This window comes from Agelaius phoeniceus, chromosome 17, assembly GCF_051311805.1.
Source record: "Agelaius phoeniceus isolate bAgePho1 chromosome 17, bAgePho1.hap1, whole genome shotgun sequence".
NCBI lineage: Eukaryota > Metazoa > Chordata > Aves > Passeriformes > Icteridae > Agelaius > Agelaius phoeniceus.
Genome location: NC_135281.1, coordinates 1,111,955 through 1,130,387, shown reverse-complemented (window position 1 = coordinate 1,130,387; position 18,433 = coordinate 1,111,955). Strand labels below are relative to the sequence as shown.

General features: G+C 54.4%; 3 protein-coding genes across 4 annotated transcripts in view; 2 read left to right on the top strand and 1 right to left on the bottom strand.

Moving 5' to 3' along the window:
• Positions 1-8,275, top strand: part of PIGU (phosphatidylinositol glycan anchor biosynthesis class U) — a 19,997-nt gene extending 11,722 nt beyond the window's left edge. For both annotated transcript variants that reach the window (XM_054644568.2, XM_054644570.2), the window contains 5 exons: positions 385-539; positions 1,058-1,201; positions 1,971-2,095; positions 3,876-4,018; positions 6,733-8,275. In XM_054644568.2, coding sequence (XP_054500543.1) covers positions 385-539; positions 1,058-1,201; positions 1,971-2,095; positions 3,876-4,018; positions 6,733-6,846 — 681 coding nt within the window. In that variant the 3' untranslated portion in view covers positions 6,847-8,275. The remainder of the gene's footprint in view (positions 1-384; positions 540-1,057; positions 1,202-1,970; positions 2,096-3,875; positions 4,019-6,732) is intronic.
• On the top strand, positions 8,056-17,940 carry TLDC2 (TBC/LysM-associated domain containing 2). Its single transcript, XM_054644663.2, is given in 8 exon segments — positions 8,056-8,093; positions 10,248-10,400; positions 10,402-10,462; positions 11,187-11,342; positions 11,721-11,873; positions 12,021-12,116; positions 12,646-12,719; positions 13,175-17,940. Coding segments are annotated over 8 exon segments (867 nt in total). The 3' UTR covers positions 13,311-17,940.
• The window catches only part of SAMHD1 (SAM and HD domain containing deoxynucleoside triphosphate triphosphohydrolase 1), a 27,431-nt gene continuing 25,274 nt past the window's right edge, over positions 16,277-18,433 (bottom strand). The window contains exon 16 of the mRNA XM_054644542.2: positions 16,277-18,180. Coding sequence (XP_054500517.2) covers positions 18,058-18,180 — 123 coding nt within the window. The 3' untranslated portion in view covers positions 16,277-18,057. The remainder of the gene's footprint in view (positions 18,181-18,433) is intronic.

The window sequence follows — 18,433 nt, the reverse complement described above, 5'->3', positions numbered from 1 at the left end:
GTACCATTCAGCCAGAACAGGTGATCAAGTGGGGTCAGGCAGGAGAAGACAGGGACCAGTGCAGTATTGCAAACATCTGAGGTACCAGTGCACTGTGAGGAGGGGTGTAAATCTTACACTTGTGTGTGTGCTCACATGGGGAACTCACTGCATGCAGAAATGACCAGCTTTGCTACTGTATTTTCAAACACAGCTCTGAGAGTGCAGTGTGTGTGATTTAATTGGCCAGAGTGAAGAACAACAAGCAAATTGTGCTTGAAAGCTGCTCCTTCAAATGCCATAGTGCCAATGTTTAATCAATTTCATCAATTTGAAATGATGTTCTGAACACTCACACGTTTTTGTGGCTCTCCCCCTGCTGAGGTACTTCTGTTTCTCTTTCAGCGCCAGTTCATACCTATCAAACTGAAAAGCAAAAGTTTCTGGCTCTACACCATGCAGTATGCATCCCTGTACCTGTGCAGCCTGGTGGTGATCATCTGCCTCTCCTTCTTCCTGCTCAACTCCTGGGATTTTATCCCATCTGTTTATGGGTTTATGTAAGTATAAGGATTCTTACTGATGGTTTTCTCTCCAGCCCCATCCAGCCCACACAGACTCTTTCTTGCCCATCACACACGGGTGTGTGCTTGACCCAGGAAGTGTGTGCTCTGTGATTTACTGGCAATGCAATAAAAGAAGGAATATGTAGAGGAAAGCAGCCATTAGCCAGCTCCAATTTCTGTTAAATAAATAATAGCAAAAATTAAAAGACAGGAGCTGTTTTCTACTGAGTGATTGGAAATGGATTTGGTTGTTAAGCTACCATGGCTGTGAGATATTCCTCTCTGGAGAAATGTCTACTTGAGAATGGTTTAAATCCTGCTGTGACATCAGGAAAGATTCCTCAGCAGGATTTCAACCTGCTCTCCATGTTTTCATCCATTTGGTTTCTCTCATGGATTTACAATTAAGGACTTACATCCAGTAGCACACAATGATTAATTAATGCAACAGAAGCAGGGCAGGGAAGAACAACCATTCAAAAACTTACCACAACTTTCTTTTCAAATTTCAGCCTTTCTGTTCCAGACCTGACACCCAATATTGGCCTTTTCTGGTACTTCTTTGCAGAGATGTTTGAACACTTCAGTCTTTTCTTTGTATGTGTGTTTCAAATCAATGTGTTCTTCTACACCATTCCTTTGGCAATAAAGTTAAAGTAAGTATGAATGTATTTCTCTACCACTTTTTTTTTACTCTTAAGTTATCCAGTGGACACTTCTAAGGCTGAAGTTGGATGTTTTGACCTACAAGCCTGAAAAAGATTTTTAACAGGGCTTATCATCCTCATTTCCCATAGTTTCAGCTCTTCAGTTTCAGTTCCTCTTAAATAGTGACTTGGGCTCTGCAGTGGAACTCTGTGTTGCAAGCATCAACAGAGGCAGCAGAAATGGAGGCTGTACAAGTGCTAGCATAGTCAGAAAGCAAGAGCTGGCTGGAACTTCCAGCTCTTCATTGTCAGAGAAAATGTGGAAACTTGAGGACTTTTCTATTTGACTTCATTGACTTCTTTCTGATAAAAACACCCATTAACACACCTGGATTCTCAGTGAGCTTGTCCTTTGGCTTACACTTGATAGATCAGGTGGACCAGAGGGATAACTGGGCTTTGGGCTTCTCCAATTACCATCAGAGGGCAGGCGCTAATTGCTTCTGGTGAATAAGGCAGAGCTGGGAAGCACAGTGCAGGTGTAAATGTGCACTGAGGTTGCTGGGTGAGGGCTGTGGCAGATGTGCCTCCCCTGACCCTGCTGCTCTGCAGGGCAGCTCCATCCACCCCACCCAGCATTTGGAGCCTAGTTTGAAGAGAACAGGGCTGCAGGAGCTTCTTTGAGCCTGTCCTGCAGCACATCTGTGCCCTTGCTGATATTCATTTACAGTTTCCAGAGGCCCTACTGCATCCTCTTAGCCTTTGTTTTCCTTTCCAGGGAACATCCTGTGTTCTTCCTGTTTGTCCAGCTCGCCATCATTTCTATCTTCAAGTCCTATCCCACCGTGGGAGACGTTGCACTGTACATGGCCTTCCTTCCAGTCTGGAGCCACCTTTACAGATGTAAGTTCTTTGTGCTTGATTATTACTTATCTGGAATGTAAAAGGGCCTGCCAAATAATTAAATTAAATGGTCACCACTAAACCCAACCAGACCCAAGTTCATAGGCTCTCATGGCCTCCATGGGGTGTCTAGAAGGAGGCTGGATTTTGGAGGTTTTTTCCTCTGGTGCTACAATCCCTAACATGTCTTTAGGACTTGGGTTGAAATTGGTCAAGGAGGGAATTTTCCCTTGTACCTTATCTTCCCCCTCTCTCCAACTTGTTCTGAAGATTATCTTTTTTATAAGAACCTTTGGCAGTCCTACATCCTCCAGATGCTCCACTCCCATTTAAGGCTGTGTAATTTGAACAGTGCTCCTGCATTTGGCGAGTCCCCCAGCCTTAAAGTGCTGAATCTTGCAGTTGTGCTTTGTTTTGTATCTGCTTGTTTGCTTAGAGTGAAAATAACTGAGTTACTCCAAGCAGTTGTCCAGACTTTCTTAAATGCTTCAAAAAGACTCTCTTTATCTCCTGAAATCACAGAGAACTTCCTGTGGATTCTCAGGCTCAGTCTATAGAACCTGCTTCCATGGGGAGACTTGGAGGTGTTGAGTTTTTCTGGCATTTCTTGTTTAAACCAACTGCTCTGACCAACCATGCCAGGTTGTCCAGGCCTTTCACTGCAGCCTTCTCCAAGCCAGGCCAAGTGTGTTCATGGACAGCTCACCTGCCTGTTGTAGGAGACATATTCAGGAGACCTGGAGACCATATGCTCTGTGGGTTTCAGACTCAGGAGAGCTGAGCTCACAGCAGCTGTGATGAAACAGGGCAGGAATCCCCAGGCTGGCCCTGAACACATCACAGCTGTAGCAGGTGATGAACTTCTTAAAGTGCTTGCTCAGCATAGTTCAGTTCCACATTCCAAACATGCAGGGGGAGGGACAATCATCTGTCACAGGCTCCCACCCTGCAGTGTGTGAACAGACCTTCTGAACAATAAATTTAAAATAGGTGGGAAAAGGTTTGGATGCAACAATGCTCCAAAACATCGTCTGCCCTCAACTGCAGGGTGGTGGGCATGGGCTGAGCTGCAGCCAAGCACAGCAGCACAAGTGTCAGGATGGATTACGGCACTGCTACCAAAGGACAGGCATAAGCACTTCACAGAAAACAGAACCTCTCCTGGCCTGGTAGTTCCCAGCTCTTTTAGACAAAGTTATGCTTGGTTTTTGTCCACCTGACACGTACTCAGGCAGACTGCTGGGTTCTTGCACCTCCCCATGTCATGTGTCTGTCAGTGCATTTGGCCTGTATGACTTTCTTCCTTTTATGGTGCTTTCATTTCCTTGCCACCTCCCAGGAAAGTATCTTGTCCTATAACCCACAGATTCATTTTTTCCTTTGTCATTAGCTTGATGAGGCAAGGGATTGAACTGCTCTGCTTTCCAAATTGGGTGCTGCTGGCAAGGCCCCTTTGCAGGCTGCTGGTTACTGTAGTGTAGATACCAAAAAGCCAAAGTCATCCAAGAAAGTGTTTGGAAGCAGGATCTAGAAGGCAAGAGCTACAAATGGGGATTTCACACTGCAACAAAGGCAGAAGTATTTATTTTGAAGGGAAATATAGTGGATTTCTTATAACCACTATCCAAAAAGTTACTAAAGCAACCTGTGGAAGGTTATTGGAGGAAAGTATGTCTTGGCAAGTCCCTCTCGCCCCCTGCACACCCCAAATACCATTACTGGTTGTGTGACCATGACTGCTCAGTAATACCTCATTTTAACAGCTGGTTTTCTTTTACAGTCCTCCGGAACATCTTCATCCTGTCATGTGTGCTCATTTTCTGCTCCTTCCTGTTCCCTGTTCTGTGGCATCTATGGATTTATGCAGGAAGTGCCAACTCCAATTTTTATTATGCCATCACATTGACTTTCAACATAGGGCAGGTCAGTAGAGTGAGGCAAATGAAGCTGCGCTGTGGGCAGGCTGCTGGAGGGGGTGGCCTGTCAGCAGCAGTGAATCCTGCAGGATGGGGCTAGCTCTCTGCATCCTGTGTGGTCCTGCATAGCAGCTTCCTGGCTCTCCTCCTGGATTCTGTCTGTTCCTCAACCCCTGACACACTAATGGGAAAGAGTTCTTGTGGTGTGAGCTGTGGCTTAACAACCCAACCCGGCCAACTGCAGGTTCTGTGCTCTGCTGCTGATGGCCAAGGAAAAGCATCCCAGTATGGCAGGGCCAAGCACAAGTGAATGGAGAAGGAGAGCTAAGAGGGGAAATGGAAAAACTTCAGGGCAGTGGCAGTGGGTCCAGGAAACAGACAAATGAGACCTGCCCATGCTCAAGGACATGACACCAGTATTTCTGAGACGTGGCAGCACGTGCAGGGTCCCAGTGATGCCAGGACTTGCCCTCCCTGCCTTTCCCAAGACCATTCTGGATACATGACTTCCACTGGCCTTAGGGAAAGCAGGGCTTAGCACCCTTGAAGGATGGAACTCAGTGTACGCAGGTGCTACAACCTTTTTTAAGTCCTTTCTCTTCTCTGTGCTGCTTGTCATGTACCTGAGCCCTGGGGCAGTTTGACGTGTGGGTGAGCAGAACGTTCATTTCATGTTAAAGCTGCCTTTAGTTTGAATGTGCCTCAGCCATTTATGCTTGTCTGGTTCTCCTAAAGCCAGGGGAATGCTTTGGCCAGGGGCAAAAAATCACCTACTCTTACCCTTGATTAATGGGGAAAACACTTATTTGGTAAAACCAAAAGAGGCTGCACAGGTTGAGAGGGAGAGTAGAGATTCTGCTAAGAGGGACTGATAGAAAACTGGGAATGGTTCGTTACAGGTCCTATGCAATGAAAGGAATAGTAAAACTTTAACTAGAAATAGCAGCTGTTGATATTCTAAGAGGGTTTTATTTCCTACCTGAGAAAGTCATAGCAGGTCCTGCAAGGTCTTGTGCTCTGTGTAAATGCAGACAGCAAGTCTCTTGTCTGATTTCCTTGTGAGAAAATCTAGCCCTCATCCCCACCTCAGCTCTTTCTTTTCCCATTTAGATATCTGCAGAGAAGCTTAGGTAAAGGTAAACCAGCTGCGCTGACAGAGCCTGTCAGCAGTGCAGCAAAGCAAGCAGATCATGGCTGTTTGGGTTGACCCTCTCCCTGGGTCTGTTCTCCTTCACACTTTCTCCCCTGACCTCAGCAGTCTGCAGCCCCATTTCTCTTTCCCCTGCTCTGCACCTGCTCCTCCATCCCCCCCTCTCCTGCCATTGAGCCTCTGCAGCAGCTGCTGTGTTTTTCTGTGCTGTATTGCACAGTAACCCCGGCAGGCTCTGACTGTCCCTCCCTCTGTGCCCTTGGTCACCTGAGGTACACAGCAGTGCTTAGTGCCAAAGGGATGCTTTAAGTGGCATCTGCACTAGGACATGAGGACAATAACTACCAGCTTGGGCTGGCACTGAAAAGGTTTTCCACTCTAGTTACCTGCTCCTGTTTCCAGATGGGGGAAGGCATCAGTCCTGTGGGAAGGTCACACTTCAAGAGGCTAAGTGACAAATGGCACTACTGAGCCAGCAGGTCCCTGCCACAGCCCAGTCTGCCCCAGCAGTGGCAGCTTCCCATGGCTGCAGCTTTAGAGAATCCACTGTCACCCATTCCTGCCATCTCAAGGCCCCAGGAGTGGGAACAGTCTCACCATGTGCCTCAGTACAGCCAGACGTGTCCTGGCTCAGGGCAGAGTGGCTGGGAAGGCCCTGGGGGTGCTGCTCAACAGCAGCTGAACAAGAGCCTGGTGTGCCCAGGTGGGCAAGGGGCCACTGACACCTGGCCTGTACAGCCATGGGGTGGCAGCAGGACCAGGGCAGTGACTGTCAACTGTGCTGGGCACTGGTGAGGCACCTCAAGAGCTGTGTCCAGTTCTGGGCATCTCTGCCCGGGAAGGACATTACAGGGCTGGAACAGCCAGAGAAGGGAACTGAGCCCCAGGAACAGCTGGGGGGGCTGAGCCTGGAGAAAAGGAGGCTCAGGAGGAACCTTCTCACTCTGCACCTCCAACAAGAGGGTGCAGCTGGGGGGTCAGACTCTGCTCCCAGGGAACAGGGACAGGATGAGAGGAAACAGCCTCAAGCTGTGCCTGGGGAGGTTCAGGTTGGACATTAGGAGGAATTTCTTCACAGAAAATACGGTCAGGCATTGGAAGGGGCTGCCCAGGGAGGTGGTGGAGTCCCACCCCTGGAGGTGTCCAGGGGATGCCTGGATGTGGCACTCAGTGCTCTGGGCTGGGTGACACAGTGGGGGATCAGTCAAAGGTTGGACTTGGTGATCTCAGAGGTCTTTTTCAGCTAAAATGGCCCTGTGATTCTGGGACAACACTTGGATAGAAGGAGTCCTGTGGGTGCAGCTGAGATGCCTGTGCAGCTGTGGCACAGCTGGACCTGCCATTGTCATACACTTTGGCAGTTTATGGAGCTGCTGTATGTGAGTCTCCCCTGGCTTAACATGGCAAGGGGATGGACAAGGTGTTCCCAAGGTCACAGTGGCTCCTCCAGCAGCATGTGCTGAACAGCCCCGGAGCTGCTTGACCCCCAACAGGGTCTGTCACCAACACGTGTCCCTCTTTATTCCTTGCTCTGGAGCAGCACTGATGTGTGTGAACATCTCACTCCACAGATCCTGCTCATCTCGGATTATTTCTATGCCTTCCTCCGGCGGGAGTACTACCTCACCCACGGGCTGCACCTGACAAGGCAGGACGGGACAGAGGCCATGCTGGTTCTGAAGTAAGGACTGGACCACCATTTCCTGGGACATGGGCCACTCCGAGGAACATGCAAAGCTTGGACTACATGGGGTGGGTGGGGAAGGTTCCCTGAAGGAGGTCTGACTTTGGGAATGATACCTACTGAAAGAAAGGGCTGAGGTTCTGGGAATAACCACTGAGCTGCAGGCTCAGCACAGACTCTCAGAGCTGCAGTGCCTCCTCCCTCAGCTGTGCTTTTCACTTCGACCTCAGCCATCAGCTCTGGGCAGTCCAGCAAGAGCCGGAGTGTCTGAGCTAAACCCAGGGCCGCAGCTCAGACCATGAACTGTTTTCCACCACTGCTTCTTGGAGATGTTTGCTTCTCCGGGGACCTTCCCCTTCACTGCTTTGACCAATAATGCTCCTGCTTGGCACGAGGCAGGCTCGGGGTACCTGGTGCCCCAAGCCTGGCTGCAGGTTCCATTTCTTGGTGGTTCTACTGTTGAGGGATCTGGAAGAATCCCATGTGCTCAGTCACAGTGGGTGCTGTGAAAAGGTTGGGTGACTAAGGACAATGACCTTGGGCAGCATCTGGAGCTGGTGCCACACCTGGTAACCTCAGCACTCAAACAAACATGAGTAGGAACCAGAACTGGGATGGGATCAGGAGCAAGGTGGGTACCAGGTAACTGCTCTATCCCATTGGAGCAACATAGCCATGCCAGGAGCTGCACAGAGGCATTGCAGGTCTCCGAGGGAATACTACTGAGGAGATGGACTCCCACTGCTCCCAGTTTCTGTTGGGTGATAAAGCCCGGCAGTGCGGGGTTCACACTGTGCTGCTGTGATCACTTGGGGCAGCAGCTGGGACCAGGAGGTGTCACAATCTCCCTGTAAGGCCCCAGACCAAATCCAGGAGGAGTCTCAGCCACTGCTGTTACGGAGTTGTTCCACAGCTGCTTATCACTACAGGATGTGCACTTGTCTGTGTCACCCTGTGCCAGTCAGTGCTGGGCTCCAGGCTGTGCATGGGGGCTCCCTTCAATCAGTTCCCCTGGTCCCCCCCACTCCTCTTTGTACTCAGACCTGCTCACCCTGGAGCTGCTGCTACTGCCCCCTGAATGTGACACTGTGGGGTGAAGCCACCAGCTCTGCTGGCTGTGGCTGGCACTGAGATGCAGTGACCAGAGTGTGACAGCCGCCTCCGGCATCGCCACTGCTCCCGCGGGACAGCCGGAGGTTGGGAATGAGACATGGAAACCGCACCGGGTACGGAGCAGCTGATGGATGGGTGAGCCCAGGCAGGTTGTAAAGAGATCCTTCTTTCCGGACAATTCAAACTTTTGCCTTACTGCACTTCTGTCAGCGCTTTGGGGGTGGAGCCGCGCCCGGCCTGGGGCGGCCCCGACGGGAGCCTCGGGCCGGCGGGGGCACGGCCGGGAGCGAAATAAATAAAACTGTGCGAGTTTTGGACACCTCTGTGTGTGTGCTCTGGCTGTGCGGCTGCAGGGTGAGGGCGGGGTGGAAGGCACGGGAGGGGCTGGGAGAGGATCTGAAAGCAAACACGGCTTGGTGGGGGGAAACGAGTGACAAAAAATGGAGCAGGTCTGTGGGGCAGGCTGGAAGAGCCCGGCTGTAGGGCAGCTGAGCCGGCTGCAGGCAGTGCCCTGTCCTGTGCAGAGCTGCCTTTGGTCCCGGGGCTGGGCCCACTCCCGACCCCCTGTGCTGGCTCCGTCTGGGTGTCCTGAAGGAGCAAGTCCCAAATTTGGACTCAAGGAGTCCTGAGGAAGGTGGTGGGGTCAGCACTGGGGCAGAGAAGGAGCGAGGGCAGAGACAGCTGGGCCAGGGCCAGGGGAGGGACAAGGAGCAGGGTCAAGGGTGAGGAGGAGGAAAGGGCAGAGTAGGGGCAGGGAGAATGAAAGGGTAAAGGGACAGGGCAGGGGCAGGCACAGCGTCAAGGACAGGGGTATGGAAGGGTGGGACCAGGAGCAGAGATGGGGCAGGGACAGAAGCACTGGCAGGGGTAGGGGCAGGGACATGGATTGCAATGCTAACACAACTTGGGCAGGGACTGGGAGCCCTGGGGTCACCAGAACTGCCTGGTCCCCACCAAGTGCTGCCAGTGACCAAATGCCAGGCACCAGGAACCTCCAGACTCCCAATGCTGTGGGGACAACACAGCAGACACCCACCAGGGCTGCAGTGGGCCTGCTGTGGAGATGGGGAACAACCCAAAAATGCCTGCAGTGGGCCCAGGGCTAGGCATCAAGGCCATCGTGCCACCAGGCAAGGCACACAGGAAGTCCTAAATTGGCATAAACGGAGGCTCAGCCAGGCTGAGTGGTTTGGGGATGTCATCAGTGAGAAGGGGCTGCACTGGGGCACGGCACCTCTTCCCTGCTCTGCAGGGGCTTCTCCAGAGGCCCCTGAGCCTGGCAGGTCCCTCAGCCAGCAGCTCCCTCCCTCAGCTGCCAGTCCCAAGCTGGCTCCCTCAGTGAGGGTCATTTGCCACCAGGGCCTCCTGTACTGGGTTTGTGTGTCCAGGTTTTGGTATTGGGTTGGCTAGAGGAGTGGCTTCTGTGAGAAGCTGCCAGAAACTGCCCCTGTGTCTGGCAGAGCCAACTCCAGATGGTTCCAGGATGGAGCCACTGCTGGCCAAGGCCCAGCCCAGCACAGATGGTGGTGATGTCTCAAGGATCAGGGATTTAAGTAGAAGAAAAAAGTTACTGCATAGATGTAATTGCAATCAGAGAAGAGCAGATGAAAATACGTGAGAGGAACAGTCCTGCACACAGCCAGGGCAGGGCAGGAGGAGGGGCTGGAGCTGCTCCAGGAGCTGGAGCTGAGATTCCCCTGGGGTTCCATGGGGAAGGCCATGGGGAGGCATCTGTGCCCCTGCAGCCCCTGGAGGAGCCCACGCCAGAGCAGGGGAAGGACTGCAACTCTTTTCCCTGAGCAGCAGCAGAAACACCAGGTGATGAACTGATCATAACCCGTATTGCACATCTCTCTGCACTGCTGGAGGGGTGGAGGCAGAGCTGGGAAGGAGAGAGGTGTGGGGAAAGTTTTTTTTAAGGTCTTATTTTACTTCTCATTATTCTGCTCAGATTTTGTTAGTAATAAATTCAGTTAATATTTCTAATTCAAGTCTGTTTTGCCCTGAAAGTATTGGATGAGGGATTGCACCCAGTCCTTAACTCATGAACCTTTTGCTGTATTTTCTCAGCCCTGTCCAGCTGTGGAGGGCAGTAAGAGAGGCCTTGGCAGGTGCCTGGTGCCCAGCCAGGGTCACCCCACCACAGATGTTGGCAGTTGCCACAAGCATTGCCACAGTTGTGTTGCAAAGAGCGGCTCTGCACAGGCCACAAGGGCAGCCCTGGCCTTGGGCTCTGCGCTTGGCTCCAGGTGACCGTGGGCTGTCAAAGAGGTGACAGCCATGGGCCAGCACGCCCTGTCTGGAGCGGGATGCCTGCCCACGCACCCCCGGAGCCGAGACAGGCCGCTGGCACCCGCACCAGCCCTGTCACGCACCCGTGGCCAGGGAGGGGCCGGCGCGGCTGAACATTAACCCCGGGCGGTGGCCAGGGCTCCCTGCGGCACAGCCCCAGCACCCCAGAAACAGCTGCAATGAGGGGGCTCCGGTACGGCTACCAGCTCCTGGTAGGTCCATCGTGGGAGGGAGAGCGAGGAAGGAGCTCTGGGGCAGCGCTGGGACGCACCACCAGGCTGGACACGGGGCTGGACAGACAGAGGGGGCTGCCCTGGGGACAGGGAGGGGTTGGGCAGGTGCGGGGGTGATGGGCACAGCGGGACCTGCCCCTGCAGCCGCTGCCTCCCCAGGATCCCGGCAGCCCTCGGGCATGGGCTGCACCCACAGCCTGAACGCGTGGCTGGCTGAGACACTTGTCACTAGCGGCCACCAGGACCGCGGCACATCCCCGACCCCTTCCACGCTGCGAGGTCGGCCTGGCCGTGAGCAAAAAGGCAAGGCTTCACCCCTTCTACGGGGCTGCAGCTGGAGAAGCCTTCCCTGCCTTCTCTTCCTCCTCCACCACTTCCTCCCCCTCGGGTGGCCATACACCCTTGAAGTTCCGTGTGCAGTGGTGCCACGGCCTGGCGGGGTGCCAAGGCACGGCATGGCATGGCACGGCACGCATGGCATGGCATGGCACGGCACGTAATGGCATGGCATGGCGCCTGGGCTGCCAGGAGCAGCGGGCAGCCGGGAGCTGGGCTGTAGGCTCAGCCTGGTGCCCATTCCCGTGGACTTGGGGCCCCTTGTCCCAGTCCCTGGACAGAGGATGGGAGGCGCCCCACGCTGGGCGGGTTTGGGAGCTGCTGCTCCCTCGGGCCCGCAGTGATGCTCATCTCCTGCTGCCCCCAGCCCGACCAGGACGAGGAGCTGCCCATGGGATGCGAGGACCCAGCTGGAGAGGGGCAGCGGGGCTGGGAGGGAGCCCCGGCAGCAGCGGAGGAGGAGCCGAGCAGGCTGGTGCTGAGCACACCCAGCAGCATCCTGCGGGACAGGGACATCGAGGAGGTGAGGCACCCCGGCCTGCACAGGGACCCTGCCCTCCTCGTCTGCCCCGTACCCACAGCCGTGACCGCTGTCCTACCAGGAATAGTCCCCTGTGAGGCCAGATGGGTGACATTCCCTGTGCCTGGGGACGGTCACCTCTTAGGGGGAAGGATGCTTGGGGAGCCATCTCAGAAGGGTTTGTGGGGTGAGGACGCTTTGGGAATGTGTTGAAGGGGAGAGTGCTTGGAAGCATCTCTCGGAAGGATGCTCAGGTGGGTGCTTGGAGGCTGCTTGGAGGGATGATGCGTGCTCCACCTCCTCGATGAGATCTCAGGTTAGTGCTGGGGCGGGGGGAGGATGCTCAGCCGATCAGCACCGACTGAGGCCGCTGTGCCCCAGCTGGGCCCCCAGCTGCCCCCGCGGCTGATGCAGCAGCCCTGGCACCTGCTCTACTCCACCGGGCGGGACGGCTTCAGCCTGCGGACGCTGTACCGGAGCGGGGCCCGGCCGGACTCGCCGGCCCTGCTGTTCATCAGGGACACGGAGGCGCAGGTACGGCCGTGCCCTCCCCAGCCCGGCTGCCCCGCGTCACTGGGGGCTCGGGCACCTCCTCGCTCCGTCGGCAGGACGGGGACACGTCCCGGCGCTGGGAGCCCCTCTGGACGCAGCCCCGTGAGTCTCCCCCTTCTGCTTCCCCAGGCTTTCGGTGCCTTCTCCGCCACCGCCATTCGCAGCAGCAGCGGCTTCTACGGCACGGGGGAGACCTTCCTCTTCTCCTTCTGCCCCGAGCTGAAGGTGCGGCTGCGGGCTGCCCGCCGAGGGGCACCCGGGCCGGGGCTGGCCGTGCCCCGAGGGCCGGGCCGTGCCTGGGGGTCCCCGCGGTGCTGGGGGGATCCGGGGGGACGGGGCTGCGCTTGGCCCCGCGCTTCCCCAGGGCTGGGGGGAAAAGGCGAATCCCAGGCAGTGTCGGGGAGGGAAGATCAGGGAAGGGGACCCTGCCCAGCTGGCTGTCACCGGGTTCCCTCCACATGGCACGGCGGTCACAGCCCAGCTCTAGGCTGGCAGAATGTGGAGCAGCCATGTCGGGCACTGCTGTGCGTGTTAGTGGGGGCAGCTGTGCCCTGGGAGGGCCCACAGGGCTGTTGGCAGGGATGGATCCGAACCACATGCTCGGCCAGGTCTCCCGGAGATGTGGAACACGGAGATGCCCGAGCAGAGCCAGCCTGGCTCAGCAGCCCCCAGCTGGTCCTCGCAGGACAGGGACAGGAATGGGGATGGGGACACTGCCCCAGTCCACGGTCCCCTGAGTGCTGTCCCCATGCAGGTGTTCAGGTGGACGGGCAGGAACGACTTCTTTGTGAACGGGGATGTGAATCTGCTGATGGTCGGTGGGGGGAGGTAGGAACTGCACCGGCAGCTTGAGCGGATCAGAGGGTCCCCAGCCCCGATGGCCATCAGAGCCATCACAGGAACCCAGGCTCCCCTACGGAGCTGGGTCCAAGCGCGTCGTGATGCTTTGAACCCCAAAACACTGGCGCCGGTTGTCCAGCAGCACTGGGCCTTTTATTCCCTGACCCTACTGCCCGCTGGAAGGGCTGCCGGTTCCCAGCCCGCTCCCTGCCTCTCCCAGTCCCTTCCCTGCCCCTTCCCTGCCCGCTCCCAGCACCTTCCCTGCCGCTCCCTGCCTGCAGGCACGGTGACAGACCTGGGCCCGCTGCTTGTCCCGTCTCATGTCCGTTTTGGGGAGCAGAGAGTGAGGACGGGAGGTGGCCGGTAGCCCAGGAGGTGGCGTGGGAGGTCTCCGGCCATGGAGGAGGCGGGTCGCAGCTGACCGCGCTCTTGCACATTCGCAGCGGAAGGTTTGGGCTGTGGCTGGACGGGGACCTGCGCCACGGGGGCAGCCAGCCCTGCGAGACTTTCGACAACGAGACCCTCTCACAGCGGGAGGAGTTCTGCATCCAGGATCTGGAAATGTGGGGTCTGGCCTGACCCCAACAAAGACACCCAAGAAAAAAGGTGCAGGAGAGGGGACTCTTTGGACTGATGTCTCGAGCACAGCTGCTCCCTGACAGCACCTGCAGAGCCTGAGGAATGCTACCAGCCTCACCCCTCCTCCTTTCACCTGTTCCCAATAATATCCCGACTTCACGGGGAAAGAACAGCCAATGGGAGCAGCGTGATTGGAAAAAAACAGCAGCGGGGTCTCAGGCCTGCAGTGTCGCTGCCATGTGGCTGGGGAGCCCAGAGTGTGTGCATGGGCCCACAGGGGCCCTAACCCTAACTCTACTCCTAGCCCTAACCCCCAGCCCAACCCCAAAGCACCTGGCTGGGAGAGGCAGAGCTGCCCCAGGGGCAGGGCACTGGCAGAGCCGGGCACGGCAGGGCCCCACAGGGAGAAGGAAGCTTCAAGGGCAGTGACACTTTAGGACTGAGCAAGCCCAGGCAGCCTCTGCCCCAGGGCTGGCTCTGGCAGTGCTGGGGACAGCACGGTCACCATTCCTCAATAAACTTCTCCTGGCCTCATCCTTGCCCCTTGAATGGCTCTGTGAAGGTGTGCAGGACCCACGGTGGGGAGCAGGCCAGCAGCTGTGACAGCCATGTCTTGTCCCAACCTGGGCTGTGTGGCCACAGCAAGAGTGGGGGGTCAGCCTGGGGCACTGCTTCAGGGACTCATCCCCCCTCTGGCACAGTCACACCCTCTGTCTGTGAGGACCAGGGCTTCCTCCTCAGGAGGGGATGACAAGAGCCCTTCCCAGCCAGAGATCCACAACCTGTTGCCTCTTGCCTGGCTGACAGGGTTTAGCCTCATTCCTGGAGGCTGAGCCAGATCTCCTCCTCCTCCTTGTCCAGCACCCCTGTCCAAGCAGCAGAACCAGCCCTTCAGGGGGATTCCAGGCAGGGGTGGCTCATGGGGTTCCATTGGAGCCTGTCTGGTTTGACCACATTTGATGTATTTATCATGGGAGCACAGCTGGACATCCAGCTGAAGTATCACCCCATGACCTCACCTGATGTCAGCTCCTGTCCCTAAATCTGCAATTTTGTGAGGCTGCATCCCACAGAGCCCCAGCTTTACACCCACCTACCCTCCCAGCCCTTGAGTACCTTGTGCTGAACCTCACCAGTTGTTTCCCTGCTGATTCCATCTCCCATGGCCAACCTGTGCCATCTCTCCAGCAGCTGGCACTTACTCCTTGCAGCACACATGCACACAGGCTGGGAGTTTCACTAAGAAATAGGTGAAAATGGATTTAAGAGGACAGACAGGATGGTGCAGGGCTCAGGCAGACACTACACTGACCAGCCCTATTTTCAACACAACCCTCTCATACCCCTTTTCTCTCTACCCTTTCATATCTCCCCCCTCCACGTGCAGAGTGCCACTGACCCCCTCCACTGTCCCAGACCCCCAGTGACACGTACCTGGAGTCCCTTGCAGCCCTTCAGGGCACCCAGCCCCTGTGCCTGGTGCCAACCAATGCTCCCTGCTGAAAATGGCTGCACAGCACCAAACCCTGGGATCACCCTTGTGTCCACCAGGACCTTATCCTAATCCCAGCACTGCCTCACCCCTCACTGACAGAGAGCCCGACTTCAGGCCCATTTCACACTTCTGCCAGTGGCCCTGGGCTAGGAGCTCAGGCTGGGGGAGGCTGGAGGCACCTCTGGAGGTCACCTGGCCCAGCCCCTGCTCCATCAGGGCCACCCAGAGCCGGCTGCCGAGGATGTGTCCAGGTGGCTTTTGAGTCTCTGCAGGGATGGAGACTCCCCCAGCTCCCCGGGCACCTGCGGCAGTGCTCGGCCACCCTCCCAGTGCAGAAGTGTCTCCTGAGCTCGGAGGGCCCCTCCTGTGGGTCACTTTGTGCCCGAGGCCCCCGGGGCTGTCCCTGGCCCTGTCCCCTCTGCAGCCTCCCCCTGGCTTTTCATCCACAGGGATGAGATGCCCTGAGCCTGCTCTGCTCCAGGCTGGGCAGGGCCAGCTCTCTCAGCCTCTGCTCATGGCAGAGATGCTCCAGTCCCTCCATCAGCTTCATGGCCCTGTGCTGGACTCTGTCCAGTCTGTCCCTGTGTCCCGTCCTGGGCAGCCCAGCTCTGGGCCCAGCACTCCAGGGCTGGCCTCACTGGTGTGGAGCAGAGGGAAAGGGTTCTGTACCTGCTGACAACACCAGGACACTGCTGGAACACTTGGCTGAAAGAGGAGTTGTTGCACGTTTTTTGTGTCATGGTGAACTCCTGGATCCCTTCCTCTACACTTCCTCATGGGTGGATGGCCTCAACATATCCTGGTGAAGGAAATTACCCTTCCCAGACACAGGCATTGCATTTCCTCTTCGTGACCTTCAGGAGGTTCCTGTCAGACCCTTTCTACAGCCTGGTAAGACCCCTCTGGATCCCAGCACATCCCTCTGGAGCACCAGCCACGTCTCCCCATCTGCAAATGTGCTGAGGGTGGACCCTGTCCACAAGTGATGGGCCTCGAACTGGAGCCAGCACCACCCCTAGCACAAGACTTGTGCCACTGATAACCCACACTCTGAACCCAGTCCTGCAGCCAGGCTTTGGTCCAGCCCTGCTCACCCAGCCCCAGCCCACTGAGGCTGACACCACCACTGTCCCCTCAGCACAGAAGGTGACTCGGTTGGTCAGGCAGGGCTTCACCTTCACCTTCCCCTCCCCAGCAGCTGGAGCAGCACCCAAGGCTGCCCTGGCCCCTGGGGTGGCTGCCCAGGCTGTGGCAGGGTGGCAGGGCCAGGTGGCCACACTGAGCACAAGGAGTGCTGGGACCCTCCCTGAGCCTGGACCCCACTGCCCACGAGGAGACAGGAACCAAGAACCTCTTCAGAGGGAAGCTCTCCCACAGACAGCAGGCAGGAACACCTTGGCTGCTTGGGATGACACAGTAAGACTGTTTTTAATAAAGTCCACACACTGCAATTTTTTAAAAGAATAGTAAATCATCGTTTATAAATTTATTCTTCAGAGAGGTTCACATGAACATGTTGAGAAAAGAAATGCTCTCAGAACTTAAGTATACACTTTTGGTTTAACATAAACAAAAGATCTTTTCCAAGTATAAAGTGCAGTTAGTAACAAATTAAAAACAAACCAAATCAACAAGAACAAAATTACATCAAAATGAAACTCAATCTTATGCAGACAAGGGAGATAAATGATATCTCTAAGATATTGTTTCTTGAGGAATAGCAATTTTTTTAAAAGCTTTTAAAGAGGTCACACGCCCTTCTAACCAATCTGGTTCATCTGCAGGTCGGAAATACTGTTAGACAGGAGCACCAGAGATTACACCTTCAGACACATGAGCACAGGTACATAAGCAGCAGAACTACCTGGCTACTCATTCTCCCTCCCTCTAACAGCATCAGTTCCCAGGATAAAAAGGGCAAAGGAGATATTACAGGGATTGTGGAGTTCTATCACAGCACCTTCCCACTGGGTTGTTTTTCAGGACTTACCCTGGCCACCCACACCTGACTGCCTGAGCCAGATGTTCAACACCTCTCTCCCCTTTCCAGATATAAAAGGCCACAGATTGCTCCAATTCTTGAGCATTACTGAACCTTTTACTTTGTATTTTTAGTTTTGTGATCAGACTTTTTCAAGCTTTGAGGTTTTATTTAATGAAAGCAGCCTTCCTCTTAGACCTGAGTAAAAGATGAGAGGAAAATGGTCTTCATTTGTCCAACAGCACAGACATTCAGAACACTCACACCCGTACTGCCAGTACAGGAAAATTGTAAGAACTCTCACAGATCTACAAGAGACAGAAAAATGATGCAGGGACAGCCATGAGGTCCAGGAGAACAGAGCAGATACAAGAATGGAGGGATTCCTGATGAGCCTGCCTGCCCAGTACAGTGTAAAGCAGAGCCAAGGTGCACTTGGTGCAGGATGGGCAGAGCAGGGCAGAGCCCTGCTGGCACTGCCCTCTCTGCACACCTGAGCCCTGGCAAACACCTGGGCAGCTTGGCCTTCCTGCAACCACTCACACCACTGGCCTTTTGAGCAGTCTTTGCAGGACAGACAGTAAAAAATATAACATTCTATGTATCAAAAATACACAATAAAACAATAAAAGGCTGCATGGCACTGCAATGCATTGTTACTTCAATAAAAATTGTGGTCACTTGTAGCAAGAGGTCTGCACCAGCTTTTTGAATACCAGAAATTTAATCTTGGATTATCAAAAGATTCCCCTCTCCCTCCCTTTTTTTCTTTTTATTAAATTAATTTTACTAATTTTGAAGATGCCACCCATGGTAATTTCTTCTTTACCTCACTGTATTTTCAGAAGCATACTTATCCCTCTCTTCCTCAGACACTAAGAAAACCCCAACCCCCTCCCAAAACCCCATCAACCCTGGGCTGGGATTTTTTCTGCTAAGTCATGCAATAGGAAGGGATCAGGACTGGATGGAGTAGTAAAATCTTGTAATAACAATGAATTGCAATTTTTAAAGTCACTCCTGCTACACAGTGCCACTACATTAAAAAATCAATGAGAACTGAGTTTAATCTGTTATAATAAATTGTTTTTTAGAAGTCCATCTGGAATATGCACTTTAAGTATCTACATTAAAACATTCTGTATTGCAAAATACATTCTGCATTGTTCTGTGAATTATTCCAGGCCATCCAACCAGCTTTTAGAAAAGTTGATGCTCAAATTTACTCATCTTCTGAGGAAGCAGACTGAATAGCACCAAAAAGAAACTTGTTACTTATCAAAAGAAAGCCTTTGTTTGCAGCTGGGTTCTGAGGCTCTCCTGTGTTCATCATCTGTCATCTTATTCCAGGTTTCCTTCATTGGGGTTAGATGAGGAGCAACAACATCACCATCCTAGTATGAAAATACAGGAAACATTAATTCACTTTTGCTTTCCATTCTAAGGCCAGGGAAAAGCAGCTCACCCTCAGGCTGAACTGGAAAAAATCAATCCAAGGTCCCAGAATCTTTGTAAATCAATAAACACTAGTGACTGTGCATCCCAGAGGTGGAAACTGCTGCAGTGAGTGGTGGGGAGACAAAAGTGCCCTGCTTGAGAAGGCATCACCACTGGCAGTCAGGTTCTTCTTAAATTATTACCAGAAAA